Below are 14,599 nucleotides of genomic sequence, written 5' to 3'. Positions count from 1 at the left end.
TTAAGGGCAGCAAAAGCACTGGCAAGAAAACTGAGAAGTCAAGGCATGCATCTCGGGATGCAACGGTGCCTACAGAGAAGTGGCGTAAGATGTTACCAATGCCTAAGAGAACTCCTGAGGAGAAGCAAGCTTTGTTGGATGCCAAGAAATGCTTTTTCTATACCGAAGAGAAACATATGTCTTTCAATTTTCCCAAGCTTAAGTCCAATAAGGAGACTCTGACACTGAAGGGGAGCCCAAGTCTAAGAAAGCAAAGCCTTCTGCAGGGTTAGTTCCTGATCTTGTTGGGGAACAACCAGGTGGTGAGGAGACTGAGTTGTGCAGAGCATGGGACAAAGTTACAGATCAGAATGCTTTGATTTTCTTTGACACAGGTGCTAGAGCCAACTTTATCTCACCAAATTTGGCTGGCAGATTGGGGATCCGTGCAGAGAAGATGGGGCCTTTATATGAGGCTAATATGGCTTGTCCTAGGTATGCAAAACCCATTACCCCTATTATTGGGAAGTTGAGGCTTCATGTGCAGGGTTATGTGGACAGTGAAGAATTTTATATCATGCCACTTGATGGGTGTGATGTTTTGTTGAGTGTGCCATGGTGCCATAGAGTACATACGGTGGTGGATATGTACAATAGAAAGATTACTTTGATGCATAGAGGGAAAGAGCACATTTTGGATGTAAAGCTTAAAGGGGAATCTGTTCCTATTGTATATGAAAAAGCATCTTTTCGCGTACTTGGTTTTTGTAAAGGATGCAAAAGATGATGAATCTCAAACTAATTTGTCTATGTTAGATAAAGACAGGACTGATTTCCTACGTGAGTACCAAGATTGCTTTTCCGAGTCATTGCCAGGAGAACTTTCTTTGGAAACGCCAGAAGATCATGCTATTGATCTTATTCTGGGGAGTACCCCACCAAATAGACTGCCGTACCGTGTTAGTGCAGCCCAACAAGAGGAAATTATGAGCCAGGTACAAGAGTTGTTGAAAAAGGGGTTGATTTAGCCTAGCTCATCACCCTTTTGCTCACCTGTGCTCTTAGTGCAAAAGAAAGATGGTTCTTGGCACATGTGTATAGATTACAGGGCGCTAAACAAGAACACCATCAAGAATCGATTCCCTATTCCAAGGATCAATGACATATTGGACCGCTTACACGGCTCCACAGTCTTTAGTCGGATAGACTTGAAAAGCAGATACATCAGATACGCATTAGACCCGAGGATGTGCATAAGACAGCATTTCAGACCACCTTTGGGCTATATGAGTTCTTGGTCATGTCCTTTGGCTTCACAAATGCTCTGCCACCTTTAACAGGATGATAGACAGGATTTTCTGGCCTCATAGAGCGTTTGTGGGCACGATCTTTGATGACATGATTGTGCATTCACGCTCAGAGGAGGAGCATAGGGAGCATTTGGCCACAGTGTTTGAAGAACTCTCGAAGCATAGGTTGGTCATAAATGGCAAGAAGAGTGAGTTCTTCTTAGAAGAAATACACTTCTTGGGACACATCATGTCTAAAGATGGGAGTCCGTATGGATCCTTCAAAAGTAGAAGCAATTCTCAATTGGCCAAATTTGAGGACCGTGCATGATGTACGTAGCTTTTTGGGGATTGTGTTCCTATTACAGGCGGTACATACGGTATTTTGCTGAGATTGCTTCACCCCTTCATGCTTTAACAAAGAAGGGAACTCCGTTTCGATGGGCTGATCGGGAAATTGCAGCCTTTAAAAAGCTTAAAGAAAAGCTTACTTCAGATCCTGTATTGGTACTACCGGATCTCCGAAAGGCTTTTGTTGTTCAATGTAATGCATGTGGGAACAGTATTGGGGCAGTTCTCATGCAGGAAGGACATGAGATAGCCTGTGAGAGTCGTATATTACAGAATGCCAAGAAGCATTTACAGGTCTATGAGAAAGAGATGTTGGCTGTAATTCATGCTCTTTCTACATGGAAACACTCTTTGCTTGGGACTGATTTCACTGTGCAGACAGATCATCAAACCTTACATTATTTCCTCACGCAAACTAAACTTTCTGAGAAGCATATGAGATGGGCCAACTTTTTGTCTATGTTCCACTTTCAAATTGTACATGTGGAAGGCAAAAAGAATGTTGTGGCAGATGCTTTGTCACGCAAGCCACAAGTCTCAGTAGTTTCACTTGCTTATCATCGTGAGCTTCATGAGATGAAAGAGCAATATGCCCAAGATGAGGATTTTGGTAGGATCTATGATCAAATGTCTAAGGGTCAGCAGCATGATCATTATACTCTCGGGGATGGCTTCTTGTTGATGCATGGTAGACTGTGTGTTACCAGGCAGTTACGACTCAAGGTTATGATTGAAAGTCATGCTCCACCGTATGCAGGTCATACGGGCATTGAGGCCACGGTAAAGGTAGTTGAGGCTTTCTTTTATTGGCCGACCTTGAGAAGAGATGTTAATGCTTTTGTCAGGCAAGCATCATATGTCAGAAGGTGAAGTTTAACTGTCAGAAGACACCAGGGTTACTTCAACCTTTACCTATTCCAGATAGACCATGGGAGAGCATTGCCATGGATTTTATATTTGATCTTCTGAGGACACAAATGGAGAATGATGGCATTTGGACTATCATATGCAAGTTCAGTAAGCAGACTCATTTCATTCCCGTGCATAAGAAGATCAAAGTTGATCAAATGGTGAAGTTGTTCATGGCGAACATCTTTAAGTATCATGGCATGCCTTCGTCTATCATTGGTGACCGTGATCCACGGATGACGAGTTTATTTTGGAGAGGGTTGTTTGACAACATGGGTACAACTCTCAAGTTTTCATCATCGTTTCATCCACAAACATCTGGGCAGTCAGAAGAGGCTAATTCCACAGTGTTAGATCTTCTCAAGTGCTATGTGTCAAAGCACAAGCAACGATGGGAAAAGTATCTTCCTTTGGTGGAGTTCACTTATAACAACACCAACCATACCTCGAAGGACAAGGTGCCTTTTGAGATTATGGAAGGAGGGAAGAAGGTACCACCCATTTTGCACACAAAGGATAAGATCTTTCAGGCTGACCAATATGTGGAGAACATGGATGAAGCTTATAGGAGAGTTAAGTAAAACTCAACAAAAGCAAAAGAAGGCAGCAGACCGTCACAGGCGAGCATTAGAGTTTGCATTGGGTGACTTGGGTTCTTTTGTGATTTGAGAAAGCTAGGCTCAAGAAGATGAAGGGTAAAGAGCGCTTATTCCCTAAGTTGAGCATGCGCTACTATGGACCTTTTCAGGTATTGGAAAAGACTGGTGAGGTGACCTATCGTTTAAAGCTACCAGATCACTGAAGGATTCACAATGCATTTCATGTGAGTCTACTTAGACCTTTCCATGGAGATGTGCCTGAGGATATATCAGATGAGGCTCAGCCGGAAGTGGAGGAACTAGATGAGGTTCTTATCCCCGAGTAGATACTGGCACATAAGGAAAGAAAGGTACAAGGTAAAGTTTTCCGTCGCTATCTTGTGAAGTTCAACTATTCACCGATGGATGCGAAGTCGATGAAGGAGGGTGACTTAGCAGATTCACCACAAGTTTTGCAACTTTATCATGATGCCTTGGAGCCGACTCTTGCTACGGCTCATTTAGGTTCAGCAGAGCATAGGTCTGGAGCATTGCCTGATGCTCAAGAGGGGGGTAGCACCTCTGCTCCCTTGATATAGACAGGCTCGGATGTCATCTAGAGGTTGCATGGTGCAGCTTCTGTCTCACCCGAAGGTACTGATAGCTGACAGTACATCTGCTTATGGGACTTCTATGATATATGTGTACTAGTCACATTGGATGTTGTGGTTATGTATGGTTCACAGTGGTATACAACTTGGCCTATTACTACACCATTGGCTTGCAGTGAATGTTGCTACATATACATGGCTCAAAGAGATTGGCATGTTGATCTTGCCTTATTGTACTTTTCACTTTTAGTTGGATCACATGGCTGATATCTTACTGTATTGGGCAGTTCCGCTTTGGATGTCTTGCTGTATCACCAGAACGCAATCGAGTACGCTTGCCATTTTTCAAGAGGGGGGGTAATGTCACAACCCTATGAATTTGTGCAACATAAGTGTGAGCATGGTGGTCGGTGAGCAAGACATTTGTTTTTTATGTTCACACTTGGGACAAGGGAACAAAGGTTTTAAAAACTAATAAAACCCCATGTGTGAGGGGACAAGGGGACAAAGGTTTTAAAAACCTTTTAACTAAAAAAAAAAATCCCTTTTTAAAGTGAATCGTAGCCTTTTTAGAGGAGCCCACGCTATTATAGGAGAGGCTGGCTTTTTGCACTCGTGGGTTGGAAGAAAGCGTGGAGATGAACAGCACATAGGCTTCTCTCTCACTCTCTCTCTTGCGAAGAGTCTACTGCAGCATACACACGCATGTGCTTTTCTCTTGAAAAGGATGGGCGGCTGGACTGCAGCTACACGCAAGAGGTTTGCTGCTTGGGAAAGCTGCCGACTGGCTGGGCTGCACGCTGAGGGACACACAGGACAGAAACGATCTTCTCTCTCTCTCTCTTTGGCGACGGCTGGACTGCACGTGGGCAAACAGGCTGTAGGAGAACAACTCTCCCCTTTGTGAGTAGGCCGGCGGCCAGGACTGCAGGACAGCAGGTTGCAGGCAAAGGTGTGGGCTGAAGCCTTTCTTCTCTCTCTCTCTCTCTCTCTCTCTCTCTCTCTATATATATATATATATATATATATAGAGAGAGAGAGAGAGAGAAGAAGCTCTCTCTCTCTCTCTCTCTCTATATATATATATATATATATATATATAGAGAGAGAGAGAAGAAGCTCTCTCTCTCTCTCTCTCTCTCTATATATATATATATATATATATATATATATATATAGAGAGAGAGAGAGAGAGAGAGAAGAAGCTCTCTCTCTCTCTCTCTCTCTCTATATATATATATATATATATAGAGAGAGAGAGAGAGAGAGAGCTTCTTCTCTCTCTCTCTCTCTCTCTCTCTCTTCTCTCTCTCTCTCTCTCTCTCTCTCTATATATATATATATATATAGAGAGAGAGAGAGAGGAAGAAGAAGAAGAAGAAGCTCTCTCTCTCTCTCTCTCTCTCTCTCTCTCTCTCTCTCTATATATATATATATATATATATATATATATATATATATATATATTATTATTATACATAATATAATATATATATATATATATATATATATATATCGGTCTTGGTGAAGATAGAGATTGAGGCAAGGATGATGGCTGCTCTGGTCACACGCTTGCAAGCCTGAGGAGTACATAGCTTCTCTTTCTTCGAGTCAGAGGGCTGTTCGGGGGTTCTTCTCTCGGTTCCTTGTGAGAGAAGGAATTTGCAGCCCAAGAGGGCAAAAACAAGAGCAACAATTGAATGTTTCAGGAAGAATTCATGGACTGTTTCATGGCTGAGTTTTTGGCTACGTGCATGGGCAAATTGATCGTGTTTACAGGGCCTCATGGATGTACTATCTTGGCTGATTAGAGGTGAATAACAATGTGGTGTTTTGGGGCATAGGGCTGTGTGAAACCTCTATGCTAAGAGGTCCAGAGGACTGGCAATTTGGACATGCATATGTATAAGCTATGGATGGCCATGATGTATTCAGTTAAACTCTTCCATTGAATTTGAATAAAGAAATACCGAAAGGGGCGCCAAGCTTTGGGGCCAACAGGTGTCGTTCTTCTTCTTGTGTAGGAGCACTCTAGCTCCCTTTTATCTGTCTTATTTGCTGGATTACAACTATGTTTGGGTGACTGCTAGTCTACCGCACTTTGGTTTCTACCAAAGGCCGGTTTCAATGGCCCTATCCTGAAGCATGTCGACAATGGTATGTATATCAGGAGTAGAAGGAAGAAGTGATATAGTATCACAAATAAGCAGAGAAAGTCTCGAGCAATTTGGCGCGAGAAGCCGATTGACTAAGTCGTCGGTAGCTTTGCTCCCCAAAGAGACCAACTGCTATTACGAATTCCGTAACAGAATCCATGGCTGATTCTCCAAGGCTACCTTATGAGTAGAGTTCTCACAGTGATAACTCTTATGTATGGTATCCCACAATTCTTCTGCAGTTTCCTCATCATTGTAATCAAATCGACAAGCAATAGAGGATTTTATGTTGAAGAAGATAAAAGCATAAGCCCTTGCATCTTTGTCAACCCAAGCATCAATCTCAGCCCGAGGAGAAAGAGCATCAGGAGAGGCATCAGTCCTAGAAACAATACCCCATGGCCGATGATACCAAAGAAGAGTCTTCATCTGTAGTGCCCAATCAAGCTAATTGGTTCCATCTAAGATGGATTCTTTGGGAAGTTGAGGAATGGATGAAGAGATAACAGTTGGTGTAGAAGCCATGGAACCCTCCTCTTCAACCGGTAGCAAAAAACTACAAATAGGAACCCGGGGGTTGCCTACTCTCCCTAGACGCTAGGTGAGGGGTTGGAAAGAGGTAGAAGGGTGTAAAAACTGAGAAACAATGGATAGAAGGGCCTCCTTTGAAGGGGGGGAGGGGGGGGGGGGGGGGGGGGGGGGAGGGCCGGGACGGCGGGAGGGCTAGGAATGAAAAAACGCAGAGGGTTGATATAGAGGAAAACGCAGCAAGGTACTACTGTAGGAGGGAAAAAAAACGCAGCAAAGAAGTGCTGTCCAAGAGACCCAAAAACAGCCCCGAATCAGTGCCATAAAAACGTTGATTTGTGCTTAAAGTAGATCTCCAAAGCGCAGCCACCAAGGGAGCAAAGGAGCAAAAAAAATGCAAGTTGAAAAATCTTCCTAACGATTAGCATAAGCACAAAAGATTTGATACCATGTGAGAATAGTTGAAGAGAAAGCGGAAGCAATATAGGACAGGAAAGACAGTAATCAGCCAAGAGTGATACAACACTTGAGAAAATGATGAATGAATTATATGGCAATCATGCCCAGTTCTTATATACATCACAAAAGACCAGGTCGGGTTGTAGGGCTGGAGGATAAATGTCCATGACTGATAAAAATGCCTAAAATAGCCTAAAATATGTGGGATAAAATACCCAATTACATCATATAATAACTGCATAAAAGAGGGAATAAAATGGGCTGAAAAGGAGATTAAATGCTGGAGACGACATGTCCAACAGTAGTTGTGTGTGAACCACCTCTTATAGGTCGATAAGCGGAAATAGTTTGGTATGAGAAAAGCCTATAAAACTAAGGCTTGTACTTCATTTTATATATAAATCAAACTATGAGAATTGAGTCGTGCAAACACTTTCTCTCTCTTCTCTTTGTGGCTCCCCGTTTTCAATAGTGTTGTCTCCAATGATGTCTCCACTACTGCCTCCTTGGGAACTACGGGCACTGGAACTGGCCCCTTTGCCTCGTGATGCTCAGCTAGCATGGTAGACACCACTTTTCTCCACAATGGATTTGGAGAGAAAAGTCTAAAACTCACTTGATGACTTCTCTTTGTGACTTGTCCTCGGAAACTAGAATGGACTCTAGGATAGGTTGTCCTTCATCTATCCGGATCACCTCCAAGTTTGATAGTGTTTGCTGCTCCTTGGGCTCATCCTCCAAAATCAGCTTCTTTGTTGGAGACTCTTATCACCGATACTACTTCCTCTCTTGAAAGCTTTCCGACATCCTTGGACACTCCCTCCCGTTGAGCTTCATCCATGGATGGACTTACCACTTTATGTGCTACCTTTCTTGCTTGGATCTCGTTGGCAAGCAGCTAACTAGCTCTCCAGCTGCTGGATAATGTAGCGGAAGGGAAATGTGATACACGGAATTCAATTCTTGTAAGCCATGATTAAGCATAAACCACCACATAATTATGTCAACAGTAAAAGAGAAGAAAGAGAAATCTTGCACACTACACCACACTAGGGGCCAGAGGATGGGCCAGCCAACCACCCCCCCGGGCACAAAGGCTAGATTACCAAAAAGGAGTCTGCTACAGATACAAACTTGCGGGTGCCCGGGGTTCAGCACTGGTCTGGACCTAATTCTTCCACATACAAAGATGAATACAAGTAGAACAATACCCTGTGAACCTCACGGTTGACTTGCCACAGGATCATACATGTCACGTGCACCCAGTCGGTGTACAAGTGACATGGCATTCTTAGCACTCATAAGCATTAAGAAGATAGCATTCATAAGCATCAAGTATTATCCAAGCATTTACAGCATCTTCCCAAACATTGCATTTCAACATTAATGCCTGGCATTCAAGCATTGAGCAAGTAATGTGGACAACCGACCGGTATGGACAGCAGTTTACACCAGCCGACAGCATTTATAAGGGCTTTTTCTAGCATTTATGAGTTGTGGAGATCTGGCCGCAGTAGCCTTCTGCCCGACCAGCATCAGTATATCATATATAAGCAAAGCGCATCATTCATTCAGATCATCTTCTCTTCTCAGCGTTTCTGGCCTGAAGAGCAAGGGCATCACAGGCAGCATACAGTCGTAGACAGCAATTTCAGCATTCAGTTCAGTCATCTCCTGCCTCCTACATAGAGGAAAGCCAGCATCTCAAGGGTGGACCTCAGCATTGGAGAAGGGACATTCAGTCAGCATCAGCAACAGCATTCAGCATCTCTCTCTCTTCTCGAGATAGATATTCATCTAGGACAGGCATAGATCTTCATTGTAATCATTCATTTACTATAACTGCATTGCATTGCATTGACACCATTGTCTATCTCTTAAGTATAATTAAGTGCAGTTTAGTTAAGCCTAAGGTTGTTTTACTACGATCAATCTCCCGCATGTCACAATACAAGCCCACAGCTCCGCCTGTGCACAAGCCCAATACTGGTGAACCTTCCCGCCACACAAAAAACACACAACTTCTCGCGACAAATTCACCCAAAACAGCCTGTATCCTTCAGATTCAGCTCTGTTAAGTGCCCAATTGCCTGTAGACACCCCGGAAATAAGTTGACCAGCCCTGTTCACAAGTGCTCCACCTTGTATGGACTGAAAACAGTCCCGGTAGTGCTGAAAACAGTCCTGGGCAGCCCCTTAATATCTGCTCAAACACTCCAGAAGCCTATAGAAAAACGTTTTTGCTTCCAGCAGCCCCTGAAGATGTCAATCAGCCCTGAATCCAGCCCAAACCTCAGTGACCAGCCCTCAACCCTCTCCCTTGAAGATTAGCACTAGCTTATTCTGCCTCCAAAAGCTGGTCTACTTTATCAATGCTCGTCACAATAAACAGTTGCTCTCATAAACCTTAGTAACATGTACATAAAGCAATAAAATGAATTAAACATACCTACCACCTGCAAAACCCATGCCGTCACTTGTTAGTCCCAAATAGATGTGCACATACCTGTCCAAAGCGGTGTCCGGGCGTCCCCAACAAACACTATGGACAAAACACAGGCAGTAAGCCCAAGCATTGTCCAGGCAGTAATATAAGTCAGACAAATAAAAACTGGAATTCAAACATGCACATGAATGCATCAAAGTACGAGAAGAATTACCTATCTGCTATATTTTGTATGTGGAAGAATCGTCCATCACCCAAGCATTTTCCACGCAATTATACAAGTCAAATAAATAAAAATTGAAGTTCAAACATGCATATGAATGCATCTAAGTACTAGAAGAATCACCTATCTGCTATCTCCAAAATTTTATGCAGACGCCAGAGTTCCTCCTGGGTACGTCATGTACAAAAATAGATGTGATTCCTCAAAAGTTTGTTGAGATTGAGGACTTCTCTTATGTTCCAACACTCGACTTGGGAGACAAATGCTAGTTTCTAGGATAGGTTTTCCAGTTTTCTTTCTTAGACAGATGAGTGGAAACGTTTGAGGAGGGGAAGTATGTTATGTACCTGGTTACGAATCCTCGGATTAGTGGGTCTAATCCAACAAGGTTAGGGGAGCCCTGGGATTAGGAGAAAGCAAGCTAATATGGGTGGCTAAGGTTATTATTAATAAATCCATGTGTACTACTTATTTATAACAGTTTGGTTATTTATAGCAGTACTAAGCACTATATAAGTGAACCATGGGTTATTGTTGTTGTAACCCCACTTATGTAGTTCGACTAAGACTCCAGCCACATATGTGGCAGAGCATAGAAGGACTGGCATGGATCTGTGGGAGTCAAACCTTAGCCTCTGGCTCGAGGGTGGTTCGAAGCATAGAACCTACCGTTGGGATTTGAGCTAGCTTGCACCCTTCTACGGGGTTTTGTACTAATTTCGAGCATCTTGTGTCTAGGAGATTCGTGGGGTTGTAACAATACCTACCACAGATATACTTGAAGAAAACAAAAACAACTTTGTGATCAAGGACTAGGTGAAGGTTTCATCCTTGCGTGATGAAGGGTGGGTGGGTGTAGCCAATTGGTTGGAGTAGGGAAGCCACATACTCATGTAAAAAACACTTCCCTAGCTACCCCCTTCCATCCACAAAGTAGCCAACCTCTAGCACCCCCTTGGAGGCGCCCTTTTGCTGTGTTTTGCTACTGTGGATGGCCGTCTGCTATGTGCGGTCCTGCAGCCTGAATAGGGCTGCGTTTTTACTAAATCTGGCAGCCCTTATGCCCTCCCAAATCTAGCCGGTGCCTACCACTGGACCCCCCCGACCCCCACCCCCATGCGCCTTCATCCACCCTTGTCGGCTGCATTTGAAGCACCAACATGCCCCCTTGCTTGCTTGCTATGTCCGCCTTCTACTTGGTGCGTTTGGCCCTCTTTCTTGCCCTTTGGTTGAGCACTCCTTGCACACACAAGAGCTATCTAGTATAGAATTTGCAAAACGCAGCCTTGCTGAAAAAAATGCAAACCTACGCAAATGATGATGGGGTCCTTCGAGATGGATCTCCATGGCCTTATGAGAGAAAAACGTTTGCAACCTTTCTGCCAACAAAACCTAATGCTAGAATATCAATGTAACATGGGTGCTTGCAGAAGCATGCATATGAATTGATTGATTGCAATTAGCACCTAATCAAAGACTTAAACCGATGCATAGCTTCTTCATGCTCAATACACAGTAGAGAGAGATGATGTAATCTACCATGTATTACTAACCTGAAGTATATACAATACTAAATAGAGATACTCACTAGTAGCACTGCTCCTAAGTTCTCAATGACACTGATTGATAGTAAATGAATATGGCGAAAGCCTAGACTCCTGTTTGTAGTGTCTAATGTTGGTGAGTTGGCTACCAACCCTAATAATAATGTCCAACTAAGTGTATTCACACAATAACCCAATAACTATGTCCACACTTGGCTACTCATTGGGCGCCTGGACAATATTACAATGATCTGGCCCAATAGCCTTAAGATGACAGGTTTCCTAATCTCAACCTCAAATGTAGTGTGCAGCCCTTTCTAGACGACATTGATTGAAATTGAAACCCTTACTGTGCCCCTGGCTGGCTGCAATTGCCTTACACTGTGTGATGAGGATTTCCAGCTTCTAGCCATGATTTTGTATTGATTCTTTCGTACTTAATAGAACTTTCTTGCAAAAAAAAAAATTTGAAACCATTACCCCAAAACAAAGGAGTGCCACAGAAATGTATTGGATGAGCAGGCAAAAAACATTGGTAAAGCGTCGAAACCTCTTCACTGGTGATACCACAACCTGTGTCAGCAACTGCACAAACATTGGAAAACTAGCAAGTTTACAAATGTGGTCACTTGCACGCAACCACCCAGGAAAAACACGACTATTCATATGATGCTGAGATGAACAAGAAACCTTACCTGACACTTGGAATGAGGATAACAAAGATGATGGGTTATTTTCCAAATCCTTGATGGCTATGGTAACTCTAGACAGAGTCTCGCCATATCTGCATCTATTAATGGCATCACCTATCACCTGCAAACAAAAGAAACCAAATTAGTGTCATGAAACTTTGTACAGCTACTTGATATAAAGTTCAGACTAAGGAACTCAGAAGTTTCTTCCACCCACTATTTCAAACCAACCAAGTGTACAGCAGGCAGGCCCAAAAGCACTTCACACAGGGCGGTGCACTCTGAGGGTAATGCCAGCTAGCAGACACATCTAAGAGAAATCGTCCCACAACTTAAGGTCAAATAAGAGAGAGCTGCAGCCAATCATTTCCTTATATTGTTCTGACAGCTCCAAACTGCAGCAGCTTTCCAACCGGACAAAGGCAGCCACAAGTGAGGATTGTGATGAGTATGTTGCCCCCTCCGTTTTCAGTAGACTCATGCAGCTGCCTTGCCACCTCCCCATGCCGCTCCGCCTCAAAAACAAGGGGGGAAATGCAATCTCGACTTCATAAACTTAGAACTCTATACTCACAAACTTCAAACCATCAACTCTACCGTGCATTGCATAGGCCACATCTATCACATCACTGGTGCCCAAGAGTGTGTACATACAACAGGTTAATGTAAATACAAACAGGAAAGTTTTTTTCCAGATAATGTTATAAGTGATCCCATGCTGCTGCAAACAACTCCTTAACCGCCAATTGTTTGCTTCTAGGCAACATGTTAGTGCCAAAATGGATGTGATTTCTGTTGTTTTTGGCACAGTTCTGATTAAAATGCACTGACTGCAACCATATATTTCTTTGAATAGAGAAAAAAAGATTTTCTACAGCTTTCTGCTTTGCCATTTCTTGTTGGAACAGAAAACCATTTGGGGGAAATGCTTACAGCATGACAGGCTGAGTAGCCATCAGGCAGCAGTGGCGGTAGCAAACCTGCCATCGGAAACCTCGGCACTGCTGCTTTTTTTTGAAGCAGAGTGAGGGCCTTTCAATAACATGCAGATAAAAAGGATGCCATTGTCAAAAGCCAATTACTTGCAAGCAAATCCAGAATTTCAAACCACCTTTTGCACAAGTGAAAAAAAAAATTGCATCGACACTTACATGAGATCAACGATCACACCGATGCATTCAAAAAAACCCTGGGTTTGGTTCCCCAAAAAAAAAAAAAAGTACTAAACTCTACCCAAAAAAAAACAAAAAACCAGACCAAATTTTAGTACTAAACTCTACAATAATAACGAAAATTGACGTGCCATTTGACTCAATATTTTCTGAACCAGAGAAGTGAAACGTGCATTTGATCTGAGGTTGCTTCAATAGTTAACTAATTTCTCTCCTTTGGTAAGAAAATTTTGACTAAAAAAGGGTCCAATAAAGCTAATCAAGTACAAAAAGATTAAACAGCAATCTTTTTTAACAACAATTTCTTTTTCTCGGAAAATATACAAACTTTGATTCTCGAGAAGAAAATAAACAAAAATTTAAACTTGGAAGGAATAAACTGTAACAATTTTTTCTCTCGTATACTCTTTTCTTCAAACCAAAAAAAAAAAATGCATACCAAAATTAACAAACGAAGCACACCATTAATTTAATCTTGATGAGAAAATACAGAAAAAATAGCAGTCTTAGCAATTTTCATACCAGAGCAGCAAAATAACTGAAGCAGTGCCCTACTTGTTCTGAAATGAAAAAATGGAATGAAAATGCAGCATTTCCGAATAAGTAATCCATTGCTTCGGTTATTTTTCTGCTCTTGTTATGAAAACTAGAAGATTATTGTTTTTTCCCAAGGTTTTCTTCTGTGTTTTTTTATTTTTCCATCGCTATGATCAAAATTTCACTCGCTTTCTTCCTCTTTTTTTCACATACACAAAGCATGCAAACACCGCACTCTTTCTGATCCTTTTTTTCTTTCTTTAACTGAAAACTGATAGAAACCAAGGCAAGCTGATTAAAAAACTGATCAAACAAAAAACTGACGGGCAAGTTGAGCAAAAATAAGCACTAACCTTTCACAAGCAGTTCAAGCCATTCCTTTGAAGCTCGAAATGCTGCAGAGGTGAAAATTTGAAAATTTGTTAAATTGATTTTCTTTTTCTTTTTCCTGGTCTTACCTTTTAATAATCAAAGCTTTGATTAATCTTTGAATAATCAAAGCTACATAATTTAATCTCTGATTCCTGGTCTTACCTTTTAATAGATATAGTAGGGTTCAGGAAAAGATAGGTTCGACTTAGTCTAGAACTTGTTCATTTTTATTTTATTTTTTTTACTTTCTCAAATTGATAGGAAAAGGAAACATACTTCTTCAAATCTTCTAGTTATAATTACATCTAAGTATGAAGAAAACTTTTGTTCATAATTGCAATTTCCTCTTCGATCCATGGTGAGCATAAGGCTCAGCAAAAATAGTTTCCCAAACACTGTTCAGATATAGTGGTGAGTGGAGAGTTTTTGGATGGTCAAAGAAAGGTAGTCAACTTGAATCAATCTTGTTGCTCTTGGTCAAATAAAGGTTAATCCGGTTTTTTTTTATGTGCTTCTTGGTCTTACTTCTGATAGATATAGCAGGGTTCAAATATAGTGCTGAGTTTTTGGATGGTCAACGAAAGGTAGTCAACCTGAATCAATCTTGTCGTTCTTGTAAAGGTGGTCAACTTGAATCAATGTTGATCGTTTACTTCATGTCATGTTATATGCAGGATATAGTGGGGAATGGGTCCGTTTTTTGCTAGTCAATGAGAATTCAGTTAGCATAACTCGATACAGACCGTTCACTTT

The 14,599-nt window shown here is 42.0% G+C and overlaps 1 protein-coding gene across 6 annotated transcripts; it reads right to left on the bottom strand.

The window, feature by feature from the left end:
* Positions 1-8,597: 8,597 nt before the first annotated feature.
* Positions 8,598-13,921, bottom strand: LOC147619913 (uncharacterized). Of its 6 annotated transcripts, none has more exons than XM_086825776.1 (5): positions 12,917-13,188; positions 12,699-12,797; positions 11,769-11,886; positions 11,554-11,658; positions 8,598-9,402 (listed from the first exon to the last, which is right to left on the bottom strand). In XM_086825776.1, the coding sequence occupies exons 2-5, from the start codon at positions 12,750-12,752 to the stop codon at positions 9,341-9,343; spliced, it is 339 nt and encodes a 112-aa protein (XP_086681902.1). In that variant the 5' UTR covers positions 12,753-12,797; positions 12,917-13,188; the 3' UTR covers positions 8,598-9,340. The 6 variants fall into 6 exon arrangements, with proteins under 6 accessions (XP_086681902.1, XP_086681899.1, XP_086681900.1 ...); XM_086825773.1 differs by lacking the exon at positions 8,598-9,402 and adding an exon at positions 13,828-13,902 and having other exon boundaries at positions 10,707-11,658; positions 12,917-12,994; XM_086825774.1 differs by lacking the exons at positions 8,598-9,402; positions 12,917-13,188 and adding an exon at positions 13,828-13,921 and having other exon boundaries at positions 10,707-11,658.
* Positions 13,922-14,599: the final 678 nt, after the last annotated feature.

Source organism: Cibotium barometz, chromosome 32, assembly GCF_041138505.1.
Source record: "Cibotium barometz isolate CiBa-2024 chromosome 32, ASM4113850v1, whole genome shotgun sequence".
Lineage (NCBI taxonomy): Eukaryota > Viridiplantae > Streptophyta > Polypodiopsida > Cyatheales > Cibotiaceae > Cibotium > Cibotium barometz.
The sequence above is the reverse complement of the archived record's forward strand: the minus strand, read 5'-3'. Positions and strand labels throughout refer to the sequence as shown.

What these genes read in the sequence shown, in the direction of transcription:
- LOC147619913 (XM_086825774.1), bottom strand. Translation starts at nt 12,752, where the DNA reads ATGGCAGGTTTGCTACCGCCACTGCTGCCTGATGGCTACTCAGCCTGT. An exon ending in GCTACTCAGCCTGTCATGCT is followed by an intron (nt 11,887 to 12,698) that starts GTAAGCATTTCC and finishes TTTTGTTTGCAG; the next exon opens with GTGATAGGTGATGCCATTAA. An exon ending in ATCCTCATTCCAAGTGTCAG is followed by an intron (nt 11,659 to 11,768) that starts GTAAGGTTTCTT and finishes ATGTTTGTGCAG; the next exon opens with TTGCTGACACAGGTTGTGGT.